General features: G+C 37.8%; 2 protein-coding genes across 3 annotated transcripts in view; one reads left to right on the top strand and one right to left on the bottom strand.

Annotated features, from left to right (window-relative positions):
- Window positions 1-77: 77 nt before the first annotated feature.
- Window positions 78-6928, top strand: tmem98 (transmembrane protein 98). Of its 2 annotated transcripts, none has more exons than XM_084407430.1 (7): window positions 78-223; window positions 3792-4001; window positions 4142-4273; window positions 4369-4402; window positions 4637-4752; window positions 4819-4878; window positions 4972-6928. In XM_084407430.1, the coding sequence occupies exons 2-7, from the start codon at window positions 3871-3873 to the stop codon at window positions 5159-5161; spliced, it is 663 nt and encodes a 220-aa protein (XP_084263556.1). In that variant the 5' UTR covers window positions 78-223; window positions 3792-3870; the 3' UTR covers window positions 5162-6928. The 2 variants fall into 2 exon arrangements, with proteins under 2 accessions (XP_084263556.1, XP_084263555.1); XM_084407429.1 differs by having other exon boundaries at window positions 80-227.
- A 51-nt stretch (window positions 6929-6979) lies between these two features.
- The window catches only part of svilc (supervillin c), a 31941-nt gene continuing 15788 nt past the window's right edge, over window positions 6980-23132 (bottom strand). Inside the window, exons 7-30 of the mRNA XM_084407448.1 lie at window positions 22285-22433; window positions 21892-22120; window positions 20411-20934; window positions 18988-19075; window positions 18719-18766; window positions 17631-17699; window positions 17296-17352; window positions 16685-16893; window positions 16442-16596; window positions 16136-16237; window positions 15435-15571; window positions 14987-15143; window positions 14737-14882; window positions 14418-14593; window positions 13843-13993; window positions 12504-12810; window positions 11781-11987; window positions 11488-11695; window positions 11259-11392; window positions 10992-11147; window positions 9690-9818; window positions 9485-9597; window positions 9227-9382; window positions 6980-7442 (exon numbers count right to left, since the gene is read on the bottom strand). Coding sequence (XP_084263574.1) covers window positions 7356-7442; window positions 9227-9382; window positions 9485-9597; window positions 9690-9818; window positions 10992-11147; window positions 11259-11392; window positions 11488-11695; window positions 11781-11987; window positions 12504-12810; window positions 13843-13993; window positions 14418-14593; window positions 14737-14882; window positions 14987-15143; window positions 15435-15571; window positions 16136-16237; window positions 16442-16596; window positions 16685-16893; window positions 17296-17352; window positions 17631-17699; window positions 18719-18766; window positions 18988-19075; window positions 20411-20934; window positions 21892-22120; window positions 22285-22433 — 3894 coding nt within the window. The 3' untranslated portion in view covers window positions 6980-7355. The remainder of the gene's footprint in view (window positions 7443-9226; window positions 9383-9484; window positions 9598-9689; window positions 9819-10991; window positions 11148-11258; window positions 11393-11487; window positions 11696-11780; window positions 11988-12503; window positions 12811-13842; window positions 13994-14417; window positions 14594-14736; window positions 14883-14986; window positions 15144-15434; window positions 15572-16135; window positions 16238-16441; window positions 16597-16684; window positions 16894-17295; window positions 17353-17630; window positions 17700-18718; window positions 18767-18987; window positions 19076-20410; window positions 20935-21891; window positions 22121-22284; window positions 22434-23132) is intronic.

The following is a 23132-nucleotide window of genomic DNA, read 5'->3' as shown; positions in this document are numbered from 1 at the left end:
GTATTTGCACATGCGCAATATGGAAAACCCCGCATGGGCTCCACAACACAAGGCTCGGGTATGACACCTGGTATTTAAGCGCACGCGCGCCTCTTGCAAGAGCGAAGTTCACAGCGCTGTTCTACTGCGCGCTCCCGTGCTGGAGATCTCCGTGCCGTCTCCGCCTTTCCTGCCCAAACTCGCTTTGTTTCGTGGGACAAACGCCATAAAATGGAAAAAATATGTAGGTAAGAAGATCATAAAATTAAACTAATTTCGCCAATGACTGTATAATTAACCTATTTGTTTACTTGAGAGATTTGTAACTTACTGTGATAATGTAAAAAAAAAAAAAAAAAAAAAAAGTGAGTCAAAAGTACAATTGTCTTTACTAAATGTGACAGACAGAAATTCTATACAAACAAAATGTATTTTGCTTGAATTTAATGATAGGCTATTTAAATTAAATAACGCTAACTTTTAAACAGACCCCATTTGGTTAGAACAGAGCTTTCTTTGTTTCAGTGCAGATGTAAGCCTATTAAGTTGTGAATATACAGTATTTATAGCCTTGAAAGTCTTTATTCATGTGCCGGATATATGCATCATCATGCCATAAACATCGAATCCTTTTAAATTTAAGAGTAAAATGGAGGAGAGCAGCTACTGCGTTTAGGCCAATAACAATGCACATAATTCTGTATTTTGTTAATGCTTTAGTAACACTTTATAATAATAACTTTAATAAGTCGTTACCCGTTAACTTATATAATGTTCAATAGATCATAGTGTGCACATTCATACAGTGGGGTCCAAAAGTGAGCACTAGTCAAAATGCTTTTCTATTTTGCTTTCTCTTCTAATTTGGTACATTTAAGTTTGATTAGAAATTATATTATCAACATTAAATGAGTGAGTAGGCCTACTATATATATGTGTGTGTGTGTGTGTGTGTGTGTGTGTGTGTGTGTGTGTGTGTGTGTGTGTGTGTGTGTGTGTGTGTGTGTATTTCTATATATAGTTCTGGTAGTTCTGAATACATGTAATCTGGATTGCGTAATCATATTTAAAAAATGAAATACTTGAAATTAGATTAGATTCTTACCTTTTAAAATACTCACAATCAGACTAGGCAACTTTATTTTATTGATTACATGATTACATATTATTCACACAATGGCCCTATATTATTCATAATTTAATTAATCTCCATAATTCTTTTTTTAATTAAATTTTAAATTTTATATATGTTTGGAAAGTCCTCAAATTTAACAGTGGTTAAATCATGTTGCTCTGATGTCAGTTAATGGTCACATGACAGGCAAATATTTCATATTTTTAGTAAGGGTTTTAATTTTGATGATAGTTTTAATTTTTGGTTTTTAAGTTACTTTAATTTTACATTTTTATTATTTAGATGATTAGCTTTTCATCAACCGCAGTTCCTTCATGAGCCCCAGTTTGAGAAACACCGGTGTAATGTAATGTTTACTGCATTTCAAGTTGATAACAAAAATATGGAATATCATTTCTTTCTCTTTGTATTTTTATATCAATATGGTACAAGATATTCTTATTCAAATCAATGTGATAAACAAATTAGGTCAAAAGTAAAGAGTAGTCCAGTTATATTACCTAAAATATGTGATGTCATTATGACTTTTACTAACTATAATTTTCATCAAGTAATTTGAAATTAGTAACAGGCTACACTTTGTAAGTAATCTACCCAGCACTTCTTTTTAGTAATTTCTTTATTAATTGCTTTACACAGGCTGCATGAACTCAAGTCTGCATGGATATCAGATTAATGACTGTAACTAAAGACCAGCTTCCTTAGCAAGACAATGTTTCAAAATGCAAAGGCTTGACATTTTTTTTCTCTATTTACTAATCTGTTATGTGATAACATAACGGTTTGTGTGTCCCCATATCCATTGTATTTATCATAACCATAAAGGTAAATCCAGTGTCTCTAAATGCAGGCTACATTTGAAAAAATGGCTATAGTGCACAGTATGATACGGCCAGGGGAGTTCAAATTAATCTGATTAGGGAATTACAGCATTCCAAAACACTATTTCATCATCTTGATCGAAATACTACTTCTCATATGTTGTAACTGCTCCCCATGTTGAATAAGCACTGCATAGCTGAAAAGACAAAATGTTTTAAATGGACAATAACCATTTTTCTGGGTTTGTTGTTTTTGGGATTAGAAGTGAAATAGTTTTCCCTTGTTAACTTTAAATGAAAGACTTTTGGGGAAATTAAGTGACATAGGCCCAATTGTAACCCTAAAACCTTATGGGCCCTATCATACACCCGACACAATGCAGCACCAGGTGCTACTCAAGTGTTTTTTGCTAGTTTCAGCCCGACGCAGTTTTCATTTTCACGTCCTGCCACGTTGTTTAAATAGCGAATGCATTTGCGCCCATCTGTGCACCCATGGGAGTGCTGGTCTGAAAACGAGGTGTGTTCTGGCGCATTGATGGCGCGTTGCTATTTTGAGGCAACTGAAATAGACTGCGCCATTGACCAACTGAAACCTGGTCTAAAATCAATGGCGCAATATTTGTTTTTGTTTTTTTGTTATTTAAAGAGCGCCTAGGGGACAGGGATGCGCAGCAGCACACAAACATGCCAAATCTAAAAAATAAAAGGATTACAATGTATAAGAATATTATTGTGTACATAAAGATATGGTGGAATTCGGTTTGTCCCGTAGATGGTCTGCTTTAACCTCGCGCACGAGCAGATCCATTTGCACTCAGGAGATGTGTTCAGCTTTTCCTTGCAAATTCCGTCATGTAAATAGCAACCCGCCATGGCGCGAGCGCAACTGGCATTTAATGGGAATGGGAGATGAGACTCTGATTGGTGTATTGCACGTAAAGCCCAAAACACATCCATTACTCTTTAAGAGTACCCTTTTAGACCATGTGCCGGGCTTGCCGACCCGTCGTTAAACTAGCAAAAGCGGATTCGGACACTTCCTAAGTGCACTTGCGCCGTGCGCTTTAGACCATGTGCTTAGATCGTTCAAATAGGGCCCTATATGTTCAAAAACATGTTTAAACAAACAGAGGCTTTTCATGCCTAAATTGAAATAGTCAGTCTTGCCTCTGTTTTTTTTATAAAAAGGGCAAGGCAAACACACCATACTTATAGAACATTAATGACAGTGATACAAACACATGGTGCCAGACTGACTCATACACTGTGAGTAGGTTAATGACTGACTGATCAAAGGTCTGATGGGTGTGACCATTACAAAGACACAATTAGACACAGGTACACACACAAAAACACTCCTGCATTCATTTTACATTCACATACTCATAAAACAACAGCTCTTAGGCTGCTGCACGCGCCATAGAGGCCATTGAGGCCATTGAGGCCATTGAGAGAGAGGATGAGAGGACAGTCTGAATTAAGCTTTACATATTCAATTGAAAAAAAGTGGAATGATCAAGATAAGGGTATAAATCAAGTTGTTATCTCTGTATTTAGTGAAGCATAAGGAGACTAAAAGGGAGGAAATGACATTATTTACTCAACACGTTAATACTGAAGTCTCATTATGATAGTTTTTCTTTGCTCCTTTAAGAAACACAAGGATAAAACCAAACCTTTATTAACTTGATGGCTCTATACTAGAAACAAGGTTTAATATAGATGGACGGACAGACAGACAGACAGACAGACAGACAGACAGATAGATAGATAGATAGATAGAGTTGTAGTTTTTTTTTATATAAGAGATATTATTTTAATATAAACAAGTCTTCTTGTCTTTATTTCCTCAGAAACGTCTAGCTTTTGCAAACTCCAAACTCCAGACAAGCAACTTTTTGCCAATCGTTCATCATCACCATCATCACAGCCATGGAGACGGTGGTGATCGTGGCCATCGGTGTCCTCGCCACCATCTTCTTGGCATCATTTGTGGCGCTGGTGGTTGTGTGCCGCCATCGTTACTGCCACCCTCCGGACTTTCTGCACCAGTTTGATTCCAAGTATGTACCTGAGTGTACACTGCAGAATAAGACATGGCCTCATTCATTCCCACACTCAGGATTAAGCAGGCATCACCATTTTGGATTCCAACAATCTGAGCTATGAAAATACCTCTACTCTTCTTTTTTTAATATTCTAGACCTACAGTGGATTTGATTGGAGCGATGGAGACTCAGAGTGAACCATCAGAGCTGGAGCTGGATGATGTTGTCATCACTAATCCTCATATTGAGGCCATACTGGAGAACGAAGACTGGATCGAAGATGCCTCGTATGCCTTCTCTCCACAATCACGTTCACAACCATAGTATTTTTATTGATAATAATATTCTGTTTATTAACACTTCACTGATATTTTCCTCTCAGTGGTCTTGTGTCTCACTGCATTGCAATTCTGAAGGTAAATTTTGTGCTCAAATTTCAAGACCAAATACATGTAATCTTATAATATCATATAATTAATGTTTAAAGACATGGATAATTTGGGCAACATTATAAATGCTTTACTGTCACGTTTGATCAATGTAATGCATCCTTGCTGACCACAAACATGACATGAACTGTACTGTAGTGTAAGTATAATAATGCAAAGCATTGTTTGGTTTAATAAAATGAGCGTCCTGGTTCTGTACAGATATGCCACACTCTCACCGAAAAGCTAGTCGCCATGACAATGGGCTCTGGGGCAAAGGTCAAAGCACCTGCCAGCCTGAATGACATCATCACCGTGGCCAAACGCATCAGCCCAAGGTAAACAGTTTGAGGAGTTGATATGACGCATATGAGAGTGTTGATACTGACTTTGTGCCATCACAGGGTGGATGACGTGGTTCGATCCATGTACCCTCCGCTGGACCCCATTCTTCTGGATGCCAGGTAACTTCATATGCTAGCAGGGTCTATTGTACTGTATGTTTAAGTTTCTGCAAAGAAGTGCATTGACTTTGCCACATTGTTTCTTTGGACCAGGGCCACTGCATTACTATTGTCGGTCAGTCACTTGGTACTGGTGACACGAAACGCCTGTCACATGTCTGGCAGCCTGGACTGGATCGACCAATCACTGCATGCAGCCGAGGATCACATGGTGGTGTTGAGAGAGGCGGCTTTAGCGTCTGAACCAGAGAGAGGTTTGCCAGAGAGAGAGCAGTCAATCTGAATCACACACAAGACTTTGGCAGGCATACTGTATGTACATACACTATTATGAATGCGCCTGTAAAGAATCTGCTATTTAGTGGGCAATACCTCAACACATGGTATGAAAGAGAAAGGCACCTTAGCTTTAGCCTTGTTTCCAAACATTGTTTCTTTCTCTCTTTCTTTCATTTTATCTGTTACATTCCAGTTTAATCTGTGGTCATACTGTCTGATATTTCTTCACGCTGGATTCAAATGTAGATACTAGTGCTAAACAATGCCTGAGACAATCAAAAACATGAATGTATAAACCAAATGCAAAATGTGCTAAATGGTGTTGCAAAGTTTGTTAGCTAAACCTTTTATAAACATAATAAGATCTACCTTTTCTTTCTTGTGTCTCACATTTAAGTCTACATGGTTGGTTGTTTTAAAACATTAATTACAGATTTTCATCATTAGCATCAATAGTAATTTGTATTTTTTTCTCTCTAAAATATACAAATTCTGGTTCATTTTCTTATTTCCAGTTCAGTCTCATTTGCAGATCAGTTTGTATATAGTACATAGTAAATATTCACAATTTGAAAATACATTTGCATAATATAATCACGTTAAGTTGAAATAGTACTTTTGTATTAGATTTCTCTTATTTTGTCTCTCTCATGGTGTATACACAACGGTCCAAAAGATTGGTTCGATTTTTTAAATATTTTTTTAAAGTATCTTATTCTCACCAAGGCTGATGATCAAAAATAAAGTAAAAACAGTAATATTGTTCAATATTATGACCATTTAAAATAACTGTTTTCTATTTTAATATTGCAGTGTAATAATGTAATTTATTCCTGTGATTTTTCAGTATTCTTTGATAAATAGAAAGTTCAAAAGAAGCATTAATTTGAAATAGAAATGTTTTGTAATATTATGCTTGTTTTTACTGTCAATTTTATCAACTTAATGCATCCTTGCTGAATTGATTAATTAAAAAAAAAAGCTGGATGTGAACAGTTACGCAGCAAGCAAAACTCACATTCTTTTGTCAATCTGCTATCTAGATGTTGCCTGTAATTTTTCACCAGTCACATGAGTCTAAATCCCCACTAATTCCCTCCCTCAACCCCCCACTACACTTTACACTTTCAGCAGCTGCACACACACCCACATCCACACCCACACACGCGCACTCAGACACACACACACACACACACACACGCACGCACTCAGACACACACACACGCACGCACTCAGAAACACACACACACACACACACACACACACACGCACGCACTCAGAAACACACACGCACGCACTCAGACACACACACACACACACACACACACACGCACGCACGCACTCAGAAACACACACACACGCACGCACTCAGAAACACACACACACACGCACGCACTCAGAAACACACACACACACGCACGCACTCAGAAACACACACGCACGCACGCACTCAGAAACACACACACGCACTCAGAAACACACGCACTCAGAAACACACACACACACACACACACACACACATACAGTACTCTGTAATTCATGTATTAAATAAAGATATCAATCATATAAGAATACATTTCATCATTCTGTTGTTGACTATCAGTATTTCCCCTTTTAATTCCTATTGCTGTGGTTTGGGATTTTTTTATTTTTTTATTGAGCAATCTTGTTACTGACATTTCTTGTTTGTTCCTCTATTTGTTCTTCCATTCTTGCTCTGTTTATGTATTTGAGATTTGTAAAGTTGAATAAAAGTTTCACAGTGAAAAGATTTCATTTTGTTTTATTTTAAAATAAACATTACTAAATTCAACTGTAAGTTCAGTAAAACAACCAGATCTTTATTCACATGTGCTGCTTTGTGTTGAGAGGAGAGTTAAAAGGCAGACAGGAAGAGATAAAGAAAGCGGGAAGAAAAACAGCTGCAATGGAGGATGGGAAGAAAAACATGGAAGCTATTTCTCAAAGTCATAGTTAACGGTTCTGTCTAGCTTTGAACAGAAAGCTTTTGGCCAAAATGAGCGCTGGGCGTTAGACATTGTAAGAAGCAGCAGACTGAAAAGAAGCAGACCGAAAGACACACTCACACTCACAGTTACACTGTACACATGACCGCCATCAAGAACATGTCATCTTACAAACAGATCTTTTTTAAAATATTGCTTCATGTTGAGCCTAGGTCACAGTGCTGCTGACACTCAGTAAAGTCCTTTGCTTTTCTTCAGGTCCATTTTTTGTAAGTCTGATAGACAGTTGTAGTCATTCCATGTCATTCCTAAAGCAGCCTAAAACAAATAAACAGGGCAGTTACTTCAACCTCTCCTGATGTATTTATTTATTTTTCAAGAAGATCGTAAGATTCAGACTTTTCACCGCTGGAAAGATGAATGTGTATTTAAATTGGGTCATTTATGTATTAGAAATGTGAAATTATTTTAGAAGTTGGTGCCTTCTAGACTGAGAAAAGCCAGACAATGTATTTTTGGCTCATGTGGATGAAAGACAACAACTCCCAGAATGCACTTGCTTCGCTGCCCTATGAGGTCACTCCCACCTACCGGTTACAGAGGGCAGTATCTGAAGAAATGATACAACTAGGCTACTAGCTGACTCGAAACTGAAAAGACGGCGTTTTATCGTGAGATCCCTCCTCCTATGGGCGGGTTGAAAACATGCAGAACGAGCTCCTACTACTGGCTGTAGTCTCTAGCCTCTGGACAAAAAAGCCTCCGATGATGCAAAATTAAGATTTTTGAGTCATCAGAGGTTTTTTTCCAGACACACAATACAGAAATCTCTCGTCTCAGGGGGACATGGAGCACGGTCATTCGAAAATACTACCGGGTTTCTACTGATACAAAGCTTAATGCTATTCGGTGGAGTATCCCTTTAATAGTTTACTTGATATTAGCCTCTATTTTCTTAATCAGGTAAGCTATAATTTGATTGGCTGACTTTGAAAGCCAGACTTTTTGTTTTTCATTCTGCCTGGAAACCAAATTGTGTTTATAAGATTTTAGTTTTATAAGACTTTAGTTTGTAGTTAACTAGACATCCACAAAATCGTTTTTTTTTTTTTTTTTTTTTCATATACTACTGGTCAAACGTTTGGGGTCAGTAAGGTTTTAAATTTTTTTTTTTTTTTAAGAAATGTATACTTTTATTCATTAAGGACATATTAAACAGATCAAAAGTGACAGAAAAGACATTTATAATGTTACAAAAGATTTATATTTCAAATAAATGCTGTTCTTTTGAACTTTATATTCATCAAAAAATCCTGGAAAAAATCATCACGGTTTCCACAATAATATTAAGCAGCACAACTGTTTTTAACATTGATAATAAGAATTTTTTTTAACAATATTTCACAATATTACTGTTTTTACTGTATTTTTCAGCAAATAAATGTAGCCTTGGTGAGCATAAAAGACTTTCAAAAGCATAAAAAACTTACTGAGCCCAACATTTTTAATGGTAGTGTATGTCTGTAAATTTTTTTATTAAATTAATTAAATAACTAAATATATATATTTTTTAAATGCTTATTTATTAAATATCTAAACAAAAAAACCTATTTAAAATAAAACCGCCCTTAAACAACATGTAAAAACAAAAGTCTACAATTGATTTGCTTTACTTGTCAGTAAGTCAAAGGTGTCGCTATGCAAGACTCAATTTATATAAATGAAATATCTACATAAAATGTAATTTTAGATTCAAAATACAGTGTAAAAATAACTGACGACAATAAAAAGTTGCTATTGCTATACTTTGAAGCTCAACCATACTGTAATCTACATTCCCCCGGTTTCAGGCTAGGCTTAAGCTAGTCCCAGACTAAAATGCATGTTTGAGCTGTTTCAACTGAAAGCAACTTCCACTGATATATCTTAAAATATGTCACTGCCATTATTTTGTCTCAAGGTACACAGCAGTAATGTTTTTTTGTTTTTTTTTAAGGCACATTTATAAAAGCTACTTAATTATTCTACTTGAACTAGAATCTAATCCTGGCTTAATCTAAGCCCTGTCTGTGAAACCAGGCCATTATGTTTTAGCGTTAGACCTTGAAATCATGCTGAGACAGGTAGTTCTCCAGGTGTAAAGGATCCACTCCCTCAGGTAAAGGTCTCTTTAGCAGATCCTTAAGGGGAAACTGGGTCTTATTAAGGGCAGCTAGAGCATCCTGCACCAAAGTCAGCTTTTTACACACGGTGCAGTCCTGGAAGAAAACACAAACAAATATTTAAATGAGACTTCAGTCTAAATCATGTAAGCACTCACTCATGCATGATGATGATGATGATGATTTGTCCTCACTCACCTGTACTCCCTGTGTCAGTCTCATCTCCCAGGAAGGGAATATATTAGTAAAGGTGAGAGGCTCTGCCCCTTCATCAATAAGGTATGCCATGGGAGGCCGTCTAGGATTTCTCTCTGAACACAAAACACCAAAAAGAACCTTACAAAACAGAAACAGAAAGGCTTCTGAACAGCATCTGTGCTCTTTTCGCCGAATCCAAACTAACCTTTGCAGTACTGTAAGGCAGTCTCCATGGCGCACTTCTTCTCTTTGTCCCAGTGGGGGTGCTGTGAGACTGAAGCTTCACAACTTTGCCATAAATACACTTCCAGATAGTTATCCAGCAGGAACAGTGCTGCCGAGAGAATGTTACAACACCACAGCAGAGTGAGGAAAACAAATAATGCATCTTACATTCAATTTGATCTAGTTTTATCTGTTTGTCCGAGAACACCAAAGTTATGTATCTTGTATTGGGAGGTTCACACTTGTTAATCCACGTCTAAAATGACCAACTTAATCCTGCTTGATCTAGTTTCATCTTTCACACTGTTTATATTTCACCCTGGATTTGGAATGAATTCTGGGTAGTGAGGTTTCAGATTTGGACAAGTATGATTTGATTGGACACACATGGCATGCAACGAGCAGACAAGTTATTTTAAAGTGCTCCTATTATGCTATTTTAAAGGCTTCTAATTTGAATGTTGTCTAATTTAACTTGTTTTGGATGTATCCTACAACAGGTTTATATGCATCCAAGGTCAAAAAACACTTTAGTTCCACATCACCTCTCCAGTGTCTGAAACGGTTCGATAAAGGATTCGGCCTGTCTAAACCCCTCCTTTCTGAGAGCCTACTCTGCTCTGATTGGTCAGACGGCCCAGGCTGTTGCGATTGCTCTACCGCTTGCAGCTTGTGTCGGAAACAAAACGCCCATTACCATAGCTGAATTTCAGCTCTGAAGGCTTCCTCAGCACTTGTAACAAACAGTAGTGATGGTGTCAGTCATATCATTTGAAGCGCAAGTCCTCCTCCTTTGGAAATTCATGCAAAGTGGATTTGCTTTTGCGGCGCATTAAACAGCGTCTTCTCGACATGTCGACAACACAAACCAAACTCTTCCAGGCCTCAGCTACAACAACAGTGTTTGAGGGCGGGTCAAAGTTGTCGTTGTTCACGGGCAGCCAATGAAATCCATATGCAAATTTGTTACAAACCTACGTATATTTGAGCAGGAAGTAAGGCTGGAATTGACTTTCTTTTGGAACTCCATTTATTGTGTCTTTGCAGACCCTTTACAATCACAAACAGCTTTATTACACACTACATGAAAGTTGATATCCGAAAAAGCATAATGGGGCACTTTAATAAATGCTTGTCCATCTGATCAATATTTCAGTAAGTCAACACATTCATAAGTACGAAACATTGCTTCAGCGTTGAAAGTTATCCTGTGGTTAAGTATAGTGTGAAAAGCCTTTATGTCCACTTGTGTTTCTGTGTATGTGAACTTGCTTGCTCTCACCTGGATGTGGCACAGAATATAACTTATCCTGGAGGAAAGGCATTGCCGTAATTACTCCACTAACATGGGAGGGGCTAATGAGCTCCGCCCCTTCAAAAGTTCCTGATTGGGCACTCAGGTGAAAAAGGCGGGGGGTAAAGTTAAATTTACCAGGATCTGAAAGGAATACAAAGCATTGAGCATCTCTTGTAAAAAACGGTTGCAAACATTCATTGCATGACAGAGAAAGTTCACACATGGTTTATCATAGTTTGCTAAACATCACACCTTGTAGCATGCAGTCATATGACTTCTTGTCCTGTGGTCCAATAGCATTCCAGAATTCTGCGGGCTCTTTCCCCTCCTCCACTTCCTGGACATTCATAAAGCTGCCAGTTCTCAGACTCAGCTCAGGTGGGCACCTAACCATTACAATCAATCACATGAAATCGATCACAATCATTCATCCGGTGTCATGGATTGATACTTTTTACATAATGTTAAAGGTGTGGCTCACATCTGTGTGGGGCGTTGGACGGTCTGCTTGGCCACCTGACGTGCTTTGCTGTGGGCTTTGCAGCCATGCCACAGGTAGATCGCCCCCTGCTGGCTGTTCAGCAAGACCAATGAGCCACGAGACCTCAGACTGGAGCAGGAGCATGGGACCTCTAACAGACTGCCCTCTACAGACACATCACCCCTCACACAGAACAGATGCCAGCCTCCTGAAACACATACCAAACCTATATTGTCAGATGTAATAAGTGGATCCATAGTAGAGAAGAGGATTAGATTTTTCAATGACCAGACCTGTGTCTCTGCTGTGTTGTCTATAAATGACCATTCCTCCCTGGAACAGCTGCAGAAAACAGGGCGGCTCCTCCCCTTCTGTTACAAACACCTGAGAACTACACTGATTAGTCAGCGCTGGTGACAAGTCCCGCCCACTGGCATTGGAGTGCCGTCCCTTCCAGATGAAAAGAGCAGATAGTTCCTGACCTCTTGCCATCTGATCCCCTGTTAAATAATAGTAGAATAAATATACAAAGTATTTAAATTCTCAAACACACTAATTTTCAAAAATGTTCTTGTATAAATAATATACACTACCGTTCAAAAATGTAAGATTGGTAAGATTTTTTTATGTTTTTAAAAGAAGTCTCTTATGTTCATCAAGGCTCCCTTATTTTGATTCAAAATAAAGCAAAACCAGTAATATTGTATCAATTAGTAATGCAGTAATACAGTAGAAATTAAAGAAATGAATACATTTATATAGCAAGGATGCATTAAATTGATCAAAAGTGACAGTAACGACATTGATAAAGACATTTAGCAGACTAAATGTTTGGATAAGTCCTGCATATGTCACTAGAGAGAAGTCGTTTTCACCGGATGGTCCAGTTATGACATTTCGGTTGAGCATTATGAGATCAAAACACACAAAATGAAACATATGCAACATATGCAAAATCTATAACATGCACATAGGAAACTGACTTAAATCAAATATATACGTGTGCATTAACTCACCTAACGCTGTGAGGCTGTAAGTCCAGCGTGTAGCGTATGTGCAGCCCTCACTAAACTGTCCCAAGCTCTCTGGGGCAACCTCACACTCCTCACTCTCTGAAATAAGCCACGATTTCACCGCAAGTGTGCGTAACTCCACCTGCTGACCATCACTCAGAGTGACCATGTCTCGTCCCCTTCGTACATCCACACCATCCAGAACGATTTGGGACACCGCTGAGAGACAGACTCCACCGAAGAGAGCTCTGGCATCACATGACCACTGCTCAGCTGACACTGGCTGAGGAGATGATATGAGTGAGGGGGTCTGTAGAAAAGACGGAAAAGATTATAGAGCTAGAAAGAGAGAACATAAAATGATTTAAAAGTGAAACCTGATCACTAGAGGGCTGTAATAATATAACAAAAATCTGAAACTGTTTCAGGGCCAGTGTTTTTTTCCATTCCACTGCGCCACTTGTCCATTGTTTTTCTATGTAAACACATGCTAGACGGACGTGTTTGCGCTCGAGTCTTTGCAGCGTCGCGTGCATGACACGGCGTTCTAAGAATGCGGTGCTCGCGTTTTTCAAAGCAAAAACGTGTTCTGTGTGAATGGCCCCTAAGGATGATGGAAGTCATAGGTAGGGCTGCACGATATTGAAGAAAAGTGCGATATGCGATAGCTCGTTAAATAATGGGATATGCGATACGATAATGTACAAAAGAGAAATTGAATAAACAAATGTAAAAATAAAACTGCTTAGTCTTCACTGTATGAATGAAATAAACACTGATTCTTATTAAAGCTATAAAAGTTATTCAGTCAAGAGCAGTGAGTGATTTTCTCTTTGTCTTTTGTTGTTTGATTAATAATAAAAACACAGACGGCAGCAGGTTTATTAGGCTTCTGTCACTTTAAGAGCTAAGGCACGGATCCAATATACTGTTACACATGCGTTTTATTCCTCAACTGTTTACGTTAACTTAAGACATAACTGACTGATTACGTGAATACTCACCAAGATGGCATTTTGACAATTTTGTGTGTATTTGGCCATATACAGTTAGCTACGGAAGAGAACTGATTTCAGGATCAGAACGTCTCTGCGGCTTAACTCTTTTTAACATTATGCATATGTAACAGTCATGTGTTTTTGTCACTAAAATTTTGACTTTCCGTAACTTTTTGAAGTATTAAAATCTTTTAGCTGTCATTTAGTAGTTATCATTTAGCATATCGCAATATGTCCATTTGCAATATTTTGATTATTTAGATATATTGTGCAGCCCTAGTCATAGGTATAAAGAGGAACCTGAGATATTTTTGTTATTATAACATGTATGTAAGCCTCCTCACCTGCTCCTCCTCTTGTATGAAAGGTTCGATGTGATTTTTGTTCACTTTTGTCTGCTCAAATGAGTTAGCAAACTTCTCTTTGAACAGTACCGTCTCATTTTGGTCAAACACACGGCCAAAAAGTGCCCAGTCTGGCCGTCCAGTTCCCTGCCTGAACACACAAATAAGTACATTTGTTGGTGAATACAAGCAATAAGCTCTTTCTGCTTGCATCCTAAAATTCAATTAATTATCTTTATTCCTTCAGTGGAACAATATATATATATATATATATATATATACATACAGTATATATAATGGCATTAATATAACTTGTTATATACGTTTTACATCATTTATACAGTCATACAAACTTACGTTGTTCATGCAGCTTAAGTGCTGCAGTCATTAAAACAAAGGAGACAGAGCAAATACTGAGACGTTCTGATATTCATATAAACGTTAATTCAAGTTGTTATACTGATAATATAATTCTTACTCATTAAAAGGAATGCAAAACAGAAGCATTTTCACTAATGGACTTTTGGACCACACTGTAGCTGGATACGAAGAATCTCCCATTACAGTGAACCTACTTGGGAATGTGGGCACTGCCACCAGAGGGATCCAGAGGGTTGATCCTGCAGTTGCTGTAGTCATACGCTCCGTCCCAAACCTGCTGAGCCAGCTGAAGGGCCAGTTTCCTCTCACTGGGGCCGACGTCTTTCCCATGCCACAAATAGAGCTCGCTGCCGAAGTCAAACAGCAGAGTCTGAAACGGAAAAAGCACTGTCAATAAATGTAACCAACCACCTTAAATAGCAGTTTTGTCATGTGTAATCACAAGCAGTTATAAAGTGTATTATAAAGTGCATGCCATTTATTCTTTAATAGTAAATGGCTTGGGATCAGGACCTGAGAGGAGTTCAGTAGAGTGAGGTGTGGTACGGCAGCCCAGGCCTGCTCATGGGGGCTGAGTCTGTCCCCCTGCAGCCTATAAATACAGTTTGACTCTGATATGGCTCTCTCATAGTGCTCATCATCATCTGTACTGTGTGGACCTGCAAAGTGATACGCCCCCATAAACATACAAATGTCATTTGAACAGTTTTGGGAAATAAAAGTGTTGTTTTTGATGGGATATTTCCTGTGGGGTGTACTGTACGGCTCTTGCCTTTATACTGGGTCTGTCCCCCGAGAAGGTTCCAGAACTCTGCTGCCTGCAGGCTGTCTGTATTTACACCTTCATCCAGGTGAACGACGCCCGTTGCTTGACAACCCATATCCCTCTGGGTCACAATCAATGAGGCCATTTCAGACGCCTAGAACACACCATTAGTCAACATCCAGGAAATAAATACGAAAAACTGACACCAACATTTTTTTTAGAAATGCATTTTAATTAAATGTAATATTTGAGTCTCATCTGAGCTGAATAATAATAAATTAATATTTCATTAAAATGTATAAATAAAATAAAATGTATTAATAAAAAACAATATTCCCAAGTATTTCATATTTTATTCTACACCCGAAATATACTGTTGAGGATGCGACAATACTTGCACTGGCTTTAACAGGAATCACTCTGTTTCTGTGTGAACTGATGGTACCTTTTCTCTCTCGATGGTGTTGGAGAGTTTGCCGGTCCAGAGGAAGCAGTTTGAGGGTGTCACCAGCAGAAAGCAGTCGCCACTGTTAAGAGAGTGTGACACCGGCTCCACCAACCGCACCTGCACCTGCCTCCATCCTGGATAAACACACACATGCATAGAAAACATTACCTGCATTGCTCTCGCAAGAAACTCTCAGGATATTATGGAACTTCCAAGCATGGAAACTTTACAAATCAAGTGTGCTTCCATGACTATTACAAACAATGTAGAACTTGAAAAAGTTTGTAATATTTTTATTTAGCAAGGATGCCTTCATTTTAAACAAAAGTGACAGTAAAGAAATGTATAATATTGCAAAAGATTTCTATTTCAAATAAATACTGTTCTTTTGAGCTTTCTATTCATCAAAGAATCCTGAAAAATAAATATCATATTAAGCAGCACAACTGTTTTCAACATGAAGCAAATCATCATATTAGAGTGATTTCTGAAGGATCATGTGACACTGACTGGAGGAATTATGCTGAAAATTCAGCTTTGACATCACAGGAATAAATTACATTTTAAAATATATTCAAATAGAAAACAGTATTGTAATAATATTTCACAGTATTGCTGTTTTTACTGTATTTTTACTCTCTAGTGTACTATAATATATTCTGAAGAACATCAGATGAATATTAGAAACATTATCATACCTTTAACCTGGATGAGCATGAGTTTGTTGTATGGCACTATGGGTCTGCTCACTTTTCCAGAGGAAGTGACATCAGCTGGGGTGCAGTTAGAATTTTTCATAACTTTAGGGAAAATAAAGATATATATAAAAAAAAAAAAAAAAAAATTGTGATTGAAAGAAGTATGATGATGCTAAATATGTTTAAGACATTTGATTAATCATGATAAAACATTTTAATCATCTGACTCTAAAAAATTAAAACACTTAAAACACAAGTAAAAGACCAGGAAGATAAAACGGTTTAAAAATAAATCTATATTTTAACCTGTATTATTCTCCATTTCGCTGTTTTCCTCAGGCTGCATGAAATCCTGCTGGATATCGTCTCGAGCAGCAAGAGCACGTAATGGATTCCTCGAACCCTGAGTCCTGCGGGACGGCCGTACTGAGCGCCTGTGTTCAGCTACAGCTGAGCTCAAACTAAACACACACATAGAGCATTAAACCTGTATCTAATCACATTGAGAAATCCCTCAGATATACATGTACACACAGACGCTGACTTTACATTGGCGTGTTGGTCTGACAGAGAGTGCTGAGGTCTGGCTCTGTGTCTCCTCCAGTGGTAGGACACGCTGGCAGTGAGCCGGGGTCAGAGGTCATGACCTCTTTAGCCATCTTAGTACCAAACATCTGACTCTCTTGCACTTCACTGGTGCAAATGGTTTGTGTCTCTGTAAAGATGAGTTTGGGAGAGTCTTCCTCCTCACAGATTTCCTGAAATAACAGAAAGAAATGAATTAGTTGATATTCTAATATCTAATATCTAATTTTAATGTGACGGCAAAGCTGAATTTTCAGCATCATTACTCCAGTCTTCAGTTTCACACGATCCTTCAGAAATCATTGTAATATGCTGATTTGTTGCTCAAGAAACATGTCTTATTATTATCAATGTTGAAAACAGTTGTACAGCTTAATATTTTTGTGGAAACTGTGATACTATTTTTTTTTTCAGGATTCTTTGATGACTAGACAGTTCAAATGAACAGCATTTATTTGAAATAAAAATCTTTTGTAACAATTTTATAACAGTCTTTACTTTCACTTTTGATCAATTTAATGTGTCCTTGCAAAAAAAAAAAAAAAAACAGTAGTGTATGAATATCTTAAAACTACCTGTGGATGGCTTTGAGTGGATGTGGAAACCTCTTGAGCTTCATAAGAAAGACTCCTCTAGAGAGGGCGAGAGAAAGAGGATGATCAATTTTTAGGTCTACTGGTCGAAGTCAAATCAAATAATTGACATGCCATAATTGACAGTAAAGTCACTCAAACATTTTCTGTGGACAAAACAAAATGGATTTTAAAAGGACAAGGCAGCCAAATTAACACATTCAGGACACACTATACAGGAAAACAGAAAAACAAATGTTTTATTGAAAAGCACATGCATAGAGCAATAACAGTTTATAGACACATTCATCACATTGACACATTAATAAAATCCTCACCTCATTAAACAACATCACATATTGAGGTGTGGTGCTTGAACGAGAGTATACAGAGGAAAACACAGGCTCCTGAGTGGAGTGGAGAGGAGAGGAGAGGAGAGGAGAGGAGAGGAGTGGAGAGGAGAGGAGAGGAGAGGAGAGGAGAGGAGAGGAGAGGAGAGGAGAGAAGATGAGGGGAGAAGAAAGGAAGGGAGAGCGAAGAGGAGGGAGGAGGGAGAGAGGAGAGGAAGGAGGAGAGAGGAGGAGAGGAGAAAGGAGGAGAGGAGAGAGGAGGAGGGGAGAGGAGAGGAGATGAGGAGAGGAAAGGAGAGGAAAGGAGGGGAGAGAGGAGAGGAGAGGAGAGGAGAGGAGAGGAGAGGAGAGGAGAGGAGAGGAGAGGAGAGGAGAGGAGAGGAGAGGAGGGGAGAGAGGAGGAGGGGAGAGGAGAGGAGAGAGGAGGAAAAGAAGAGAGGAGAGAGGAGGAGGGGAGAGGAGGAGAGGAAATGAGGGGAAAGAGGAGAGAGGAGAAGAGAGAGAGAGGAGAGGAGAGAGGAGGAGAGAAGAGGAGAAAGGAGGAGAGGAGAGAGGAGAGGAGAGGAGAGGAGGAGAAGAGGAGAGAAGAGGAGAGGAAAGAGGAGGAGAGAAGAGGAGAGGAGAGAAGAGGAGAGAAGAGGAGAGGAGAGAAGAGGAGAGAGGAGGAGAGAAGAGGAGAGGAGAGAAGAGGAGAGAGGAGGAGAGAAGAGGAGAGGAGAGGAGAGGAGAGGAGAGGAGAGAGGAGGAGAGAAGAGGAGAGGAGAGAAGAGGAGAGAAGAGGAGAGGAGAGAAGAGGAGAGAGGAGGAGAGAAGAGGAGAGGAGAGAAGAGGAGAGAAGAGGAGAGGAGAGAAGAGGAGAGAGGAGGAGAGAAGAGGAGAGGGTGATTGACTAATAAAATCTCATACTACAACAACAACAACAACAATATGCTCAGTCAAATAGAATGAACACAGAGAGAGACAATGACTAATAAAATCTCACTTTTTAACACAAAGTTATAAGCAACAATGTATGATCATTAAGTCAGTTAAAGTAACTGAAACACATTCTGTATAAACTCACATAGCAATCTTACCCAGCATTGAGTTTGGGGAGTAGATTCAGCTGTACTGACAGTCTCATCCTACAGGGGGCAGTGTGGAAATCAGGGAGAACAAAGATATTGAGTTGTGACTCACATACTGCATGCTAGCATACATTTGACCACAAACACACATGCTGATGTATTTATTTACACACAGAACAACAAATAAACCTCCTAGTCAATATCACCTAGTTAAATATGCTTTGGTATTTCAGTTGTCTGTAAAAACACAATTAAATTAGCATCTCATATACACACACCTGTGGCCCACTGTTTACACTGATATTGCACCTTGCCTTAGCACTTTGCTCCTCCTCTTCTTCTTTAGTTACTCTTGAGTCTGTCAGCCTGTGAAAAAGACTTTCTCATTTAATAGGAGCCAAACCGTGATGAATTTGGTCAAAAACATACCATATCATACCATAAATTAAAATAATATAATAACAAATACCAGTTTGCAATAGCAAGCAGCATAACAGACTGTTTTTGTAAGAAATAAAAACAGCCTTGTGTGTAACAAATGGCGATGCCTGTACTTATGTTAAAAATAAGGTGGATAGATTTCATCAGATTGTCATCTAATTTGAGGTACATAATCCTCATACTATGTTGTTTAAAAGTAGCGCAGCGGCTATTTTTATGGTGAGTACTCAGTACACAAATCAGGAAATTAGGCAGTATCTTAGCAATGCTTTGGGGTATTAACATGAGACTCTCTCTATGTATTATTACCACAATGGCATGAGTATACAGCTTTGGTACAGGAGCACTTCTGTGAACTTCTACCTTTAAAAACTTTGGCCAGCTCAAGAATAACTTTGTAGCAGATTCATGTCTATCCTTGTGTTGTGCAACTGGTTGAGGTTGATGTGGGATTTAGAAAGTAATTAGTAATAAGTAATACTTTATAGAGAGAGTAATTAGTAGAGCAATCTAATCACACTGTTGAAGATGTAATTAGTGGTTTAGTGATTAATTACTTTTTTTAGAGTAACAACCCAACTCTGGCCACCATATCGGTATTGGATTTGCAAAGTTTCAAGCCAGCAATGAACCAATTTTCTACCTTTTGATCCAATAATCTTTGAAAAACTGACTGTGAAGGGGTGCTATATTTATATTAGGTTAATATATTTTCACAAAAATATATATTTACTCCACTTAACCCTAGTCTCTTATGCTCACTAAGGCTACATTAATTTGATCAAAAATACAGTAAAAACAGTAATATTGTGAAATATTATTTACATTTAAATAACTGTTTTCTATTGGAATATATTTTAAAATGTAATTTATTCCTGTGCTGAATTTTCAGCATCATTACTCCAGTCTTCAGTGTCACATGATCCTTCAGAAATCACTCTGATATGATGACTTGCTGCTCAAGAAACATTTCTTATTATTATCAATGTTGAAAACAGTTGTGCTGCTTAATATTTTTGTGGAAACCCTGATACAAACTTTACAGGATTCTTTGATGAATATAAAGTTCAAAATCTTCAATCTTCAATCTTCAAACTATCACTTTTCACAAATTTAATGCATCCTTGCCGAATAAAAGCAAATAGTAATAATTCCTTTTTTTTTTTTAAGTCAAGTCAAGTCGCTCTTACTGGCCCAAAATGAATGGTACTGTATATCTGACAACAAACATAAAAAGCAAGAGATTGAAAGCGAGAGAACCTGTCAGTGATGTCTGAGTCTCTGCTCTGTTCTGTGATCTGGAGGTCTTCTGAAAGGGATGGACATTCCTCAGGCTTCGGCGCAGATCTCCGTGTTCTGCCGTGTTCTTCCTTCCTTCCCCTCTGCCTCCAGGGAGCGCTGGAGAGACGGGCCGGAGATGGACCCGCGGCTGACATATGCCTCTCCTCTTTCACCTCCCTCTCCCTCCTCTCTCCCCCATTCTTCTCCAGGCCGTGTCCATTCAGGTCGTCCCTGTCTCTGGTTCCACTCCTCCATACCACTCCCTCGGAAGAGCTCTTTTTCAAGATGCCTTTAATCTGCGCTGCATTCTGGGAGTTGCTGCCTGCTGTAAGCTTCAGATGGGGTGATGAGGTGAGTTCGGAGGAGGAACGCCTCTCCTGTGAAGAGCTCGGCCCAGAGAGACACACTTCACTGGGCTTCAGGTTGATGGACTCAGCTTGCTGTCGGTCAGAGAGGTGAGGCGTCAGATGAAGACGAGGAAGCTGAACAGGCTCTTTCTGAAGCTAAAGTGGAAGAAAGGCTTATAAACATCTCTGGAAAAGACAGAGAAGGTACTCTAGAAGTTAAAGTCACAAGAAAAATGGCTTGTGTTGTGTTTTGGATGCTGGTGTCATCAGCAGGTTGCTTAAGCATGACTTTTGTGTTCAATGAAAGTTTTGCAGGGAAACAAATCTTCTTCCCAATATCCAATATTTCTACTTTATTTTCTAGTAGAAAATATCTGAACATCCTTCACACAAAAATAATTTAACAGAGCAAAATGATTAAGGTAATAAGATTTATTGTGGATGAAATGTATCGGTTATTGCTTAAATAAACTGTTTTAAGCTAACTGACAATAAAAAAGTCCAAAATGCTGAAAAACAAACCAATTACCGGAAGTTCCAATTATCTGAAAAATTAATGAAACTCATGAACATAAAATAAAAATAAAATATTTTTTCGGTGTTTTTCCTTTTTTATTGTTTTTATTTTAATTATTATTTATATATATATATATATATATTTTTTATTATTTTTTTTTACCAGAAGTTCCAATTATCTGAAAAATGAATGAAACTCATAAACATAAAATAAAAAGTTTTTTCCTTTTTTATTGTTTTTATTTGAATTATTTTTAATTATTATTTATATATATATATATATATATATATATATTTTTTTTTTTAAAGATAATATGATTAATTTTAGAAAATGTATCTTGAATTAAATGATTTCACCTTGTTTTAATCATAAAACTTACTAAACATTGATACATTTAACCTTCAAACAAGAAAAGAAAGAAAAACCTAACTTTTATTTTTGATGGCTAGCACTAACCAGCATAAGCCAGCATGGAAATTCATCAGAATGTTATCATTGTCACCAGATCTGAAGCTGACACACACTGATTAAAAACAACATGATGACTGGACAAGTGGCAAATGAGCTATATGTTCATGCACGCCAAATATACTTACCAAATTGACCTCATCCACAGTGATGGGCTGTGTGCGGTAGCGCGCACCCTTCTGTCTGCGTCTCTCAGAGGCCTCTAGTGGGCTGCCGTCTCTCACGGGACTCCCCACAGCACCCAATATGGGCTGAGACAGTTTGTTGAAGAGAGCCAGTTTCTCACTCATAGACAGTTTAGTGCCAGCATCATCCTCCACCTCTGCCTCAGGCTCACCTGCCTCACCCAAATGAGGACTGAAGGAGGAACAATAGACAGTGAATTAGGCCATTCATTTGTTTTTAATCTCAGAAGCACTTCTTAAATTGGCAGTGGCACTTCTGCTGTAAGCGCAGATAGAGATTTAAAGACATATTAAAGTGCAAGAAATTAGCATGTTGTATAATGAAGTCCTGCCCACCTCGCTGCCATCACTGTTTCCTCAAAGGTGATTGGCTGAGTGAGTGCTCGAGGATCGTTGTTACGGCGAGCTCTGCGCTCATGGAAACTATTACTGGAGCGAGGTTTGAGGAACAAGGACGCCTCGGGTGAAGCTGTCTTCTCCAATTCCTGATAGAAAAACAACAATGTAATAAAAATATTTAAATGGTGGAATTAAAAGAGAGAGAGCGACAAATGTTAATAATTCACCAAGAGATACAGTTGACCAAAAAAGTCACTTTTACTTTTTTGATAAGTAAGAAATGAATGATTTTATTAAGGAACAAAGCATTAAATTGATTAACAGTGACAATAAGAAATTTTTAAATGTTACAAAATATTTATATTTTAAAAAAGAAATGCTGTTCTTTTGACCTTTCATTTTTCTAAATAATCCTGAAAAATGTATCAAATGTTTTCCACAAAAATATTAAGCAGCACCATTTTTTTCAACATTGATAATAATAAGAAATGTTTCTTGGGCAGCAAATCATCATATTACAATGATTTCTAAAGGATCATGTGACACTGAAGACTGGAGTAATGATGCTGAAAATTCACAGGAATAAATTACATTTTAAAATAAATAAATATTTAAAAAAAAAATATATATATATATATATATATATATATATATATATATATATATTTCACAGTATTACTGTTTTTATTGTATTTTTGATCAAAAATGTGCAGCATTGGTGAACATAAGAGACTTCTTTCAAATTTTTGAACGGCATTGTAATTTGAAAAATTTAAATGTGTCGATTCAAAACATAATTTTTAACTGCGTAGAGAAACGTAATTACTTTAAATTCCTTTTTATTT

Source organism: Rutilus rutilus, assembly GCF_951802725.1.
Source record: "Rutilus rutilus genome assembly, chromosome: 1".
In the NCBI taxonomy this organism is placed as follows: domain Eukaryota; kingdom Metazoa; phylum Chordata; class Actinopteri; order Cypriniformes; family Leuciscidae; genus Rutilus; species Rutilus rutilus.
This window is presented reverse-complemented; position numbering and strand designations above follow the sequence as displayed.

Excerpts from the sequence above, each read along its gene's own strand:
- tmem98 (XM_084407430.1), top strand. The coding sequence starts at position 3,871 with ATGGAGACGGTGGTGATCGTGGCCATCGGTGTCCTCGCCACCATCTTC. Across the intron at positions 4,002-4,141 it reads CTGCACCAGTTTGATTCCAA|ACCTACAGTGGATTTGATTG; the intron begins GTATGTACCTGA and ends TTAATATTCTAG. Across the intron at positions 4,753-4,818 it reads GCCAAACGCATCAGCCCAAG|GGTGGATGACGTGGTTCGAT; the intron begins GTAAACAGTTTG and ends GTGCCATCACAG.